The 3060-nt window shown below is 48.2% G+C and overlaps 1 protein-coding gene across 1 annotated transcript; it reads right to left on the bottom strand.

Moving 5' to 3' along the window:
* Nucleotides 1–844: 844 nt before the first annotated feature.
* On the bottom strand, nt 845–2824 carry LOC136063514 (uncharacterized). Its single transcript, XM_065764017.1, has 2 exons — nt 1691–2824; nt 845–1561 (listed from the first exon to the last, which is right to left on the bottom strand). Exons 1-2 carry the CDS (start codon nt 2822–2824, stop codon nt 845–847), a joined length of 1851 nt encoding a protein of 616 aa, XP_065620089.1.
* Nucleotides 2825–3060: the final 236 nt, after the last annotated feature.

The raw sequence follows: 3060 nt of genomic DNA, 5'->3' as shown, positions 1-3060 counted from the left end.
CAGCTGCTGGGGAGACAGCAAGATAGAGAAAAAGTGCTTCACCTGGCTGCGAAGGACTTAGCAGTGGTAGGGAAGAGAGATAAGTTTTCAACTCCTCGAATGCTTGCTGGCACTCGGCAGTCCATTCGAAAGATCTTTTCAGTGTGCGAAAGAGGGGTAAGCACTTGTCCATCGCCCTTGATACAAACCTATTTAGCGCTGCTATCTTGCCATTGAGGCTTTGTGCTTCCTTCACATTTTTTGGTGGTGCCATCTCCACTATAGCCTAAATTTTATCCAGGTTGGCTTCGATGCCCCTCTGTGACACCATGAATCCTAGGAATTTTCCTGCTGTCACCCCGAAGGCGCACTTTCCTGGATTAAGCTTCATGTTGTAAGACCGAAGAGTGTCGAATGTCTCCTCAAGGTCCTTCAGGTGATCTTCCTCCCTTCGGCTTTTCACCAGCATGTCATCAACGTAGACTTGGACATTCCTCCCAATTTGCTGTGCGAACATCTTGTTCATGAGCCTTTGATACGTCGCACCCACGTTTTTAAGACCAAATGGCATTACTTTGTAACAGAAGAGGCCTTGGCTGGTTACGAACGAAGTTTTCTCTTGATCGGCTTTGTGCATCTGGATTTGGTTGTAACCGGAGAAAGCGTCTATAAAACTTAACAGCTGGTGTTAAGCTGTAGAGTCTACTAGAGTGTTGACCCTCGGGAGGGGATAGCTGTCTTTTGGGCACGCTTTGTTTAGGTCGGTGAAGTCTACGCACATCCTCCACTTCCCGCTAGCTTTCCTGACCATCACTACGTTCACTAGCCAGTCGGGGTAGTAAACTTCCCTAATAAAGTTCGCCTCCTATAGCTTGCAGACTTCTTCAGCTATGGCTCGATCTCGTTCTGAGGTAAACACCCGCTTCTTCTGTCGAACGGGTGGAAAGGAGGGTGACACATTCAGCCTATGCACCATGACTGAAGGGTCTATTCCTGGCATGTCCTCGTGACTCCAGGCGAACACGTCCTGATTCTTCTTGAGGAAGGCTGTAAGTGCTTGTCGGACCACAGGACTGGCAAAGGTTCCAATTTTTGTTGTTCGATCAGGCGCGGAGGCGTCAAGAAGGATTTCTTCAAGTTGCTCAATGGGCTCCATTGTACTCTGGTGTTCTTCTATGCTCATGGCCTGGAGGTGGTCCTTCATTTTCATCATAGCCACATAGCACTCGCGTGTGGCCATTTGATTTTCGCTTAGTTCTCCTACTCTATAATCAGTAGGGAATTTAATCATCAAATGGTAAGCCGAGGTTGCTGCCTTCCATGAATTGAGGGTGGGTTGCCCCAAGATAGCGTTGTAGGCGGATGAACAGTCGACCACGAGGAATGTCACGTCCTTGGTGATCTGCTGAGGATAGTTGCCTACCGTTACAAATAGTGTAATCGCACTTAAGGGAAATACCATTGTTCCTCCAAAATCGACGAGCAGGGCATTCGTCGGAATTAGTTGTTCTCTGCCAATTCTCATTTGCTGGAACGCCGGGTAATACAAGATGTCTATCAGGCTCCCATTGTCGACCAGCACCTGGTGCAAGTTGTAGTCCCCTACTCGTAAGCTGATGACAAGCGCATCGTTGTGCGGATGGTGAAGATGTCGCGCATCCTTTTCTAAGAACCCGATGATAGGGCCTTCTCTTCATGTTATTTTTGGTACTGGGCCTGTCAGCTGGACGTTCTGGACCATCCTAAGGTACGTCTTCCGAGCCTTTTTGGATGACCCGGTAGTCGTTCCTCCTACAATCATTCTTATGTCCCCGATGAGAGGTCGAGGACGGTCATTATCCCATCGAAGGGGCTGCTCTTGACGCGGTGGATCCGTTCTTTCCTTGCTTACAAACTTTTGTAATTTCCCTTGTCTTATGAGGGCTTCGATCTGCTGCTTTAAGTCATAACAATCGGCTGTGTCATGACCGTAATCTCGGTGAAAGCGGCAATATTTGTCTCTAGAACGCTTGCTAGGATCTCCCTTCAGCTTTCCGGGGAAGGTCAGAGCCCCTTCGTCCTTGATTTGCATTAGGACTTGATCTATCGGGGTGGTTAGCGGGGTGAAGCTCGTGAACCTTCCCCCTGGGGGCTTAGAACGCCTTTCATCTCTTCGGTCTCTTGTCCTCGGCTTCTTCCGCCCTTGGTCTTGTCGTTCATCTTCCGGTCTCTCCCTTTTTCTTGGCTTTTCCTCCTGAGCTTGCAACGTGTCCTCATCATTCATGTATTTGATGGCCCTGTAGAGTACTTCCGACATTGTCTTCAGGTTGTTTTTGTATAGTGAGAACAAAAACTTACCCTTTTGCAACCCATTTGTAAAGGCTGCTACAAGTATTTTGTCGTCGACTTCATTGATTGAAAGTGCTTCCTTATTGAAGCGCGTTATGTAGGTTTTCAGTGTCTCATCCTCTCGTTGCTTGATACTCATCAAGCATGCCGTGAACTTCTTATACCTGTGCCCCCCAATAAAGTGTATAGTGAACTGAGCGCTTAGCTCCTTAAAAGTGCTGATGGAGTTCAGTGTCAGTCGGCTAAACCATACCCTGGTGGGGCCCTTCAGCGTTGTAGGGAAGGCCCTACACATGATTTCATATGCTACCCCTTGAAGGTACATTAAAGTCTTGAAGGTCTCCAAGTGATCTAGTGGGTCCTTCACTCCGTCGTAACTGTCTATATGCAGTATGCGAAATTTATGTGGTAGGGGGAAGGAATTGACGGCTACAGTGAATGGCGAGTAGGTGCGATTTACCAGATCGTTAAGGTCACTGGATACCCGTCCTTTGAGGGCATTCATCATGACCTCCATTTGTTCCTTTATTGCCTGTATCTCCGTGGCAATGTGTGGTTAAGTTGCATCTGTGAGGGATGGCATGCTCAAACTCTGACGCTCCGATCTACTCGGAGCATGACTGCCCTCCAGCCTTTCTCGTTCTCTTCTATCAGCACTAGTGCCTTCTTGGTCCTGCTCTTGAGTGCCGTGACCTGCATTTTTTTGGTGTAATTGTTCCTCCAGATCGCGGTTCTGCTTAGTAAGGTGCTCTA

Source organism: Quercus suber, unplaced genomic scaffold, assembly GCF_002906115.3.
Source record: "Quercus suber isolate HL8 unplaced genomic scaffold, Cork oak 2.0 scaffold_537, whole genome shotgun sequence".
NCBI lineage: Eukaryota > Viridiplantae > Streptophyta > Magnoliopsida > Fagales > Fagaceae > Quercus > Quercus suber.
The sequence above is the reverse complement of the archived record's forward strand: the minus strand, read 5'-3'. Positions and strand labels throughout refer to the sequence as shown.

Coding starts and splice junctions, on each gene's coding strand:
- LOC136063514 (XM_065764017.1), bottom strand. CDS start 2,824: ATGGAGGTCATGATGAATGCCCTCAAAGGACGGGTATCCAGTGACCTT. Junction 1,562..1,690: donor ACGTCCAGCTGACAGGCCCA/GTACCAAAAATA, acceptor AACTTGCACCAG/GTGCTGGTCGACAATGGGAG.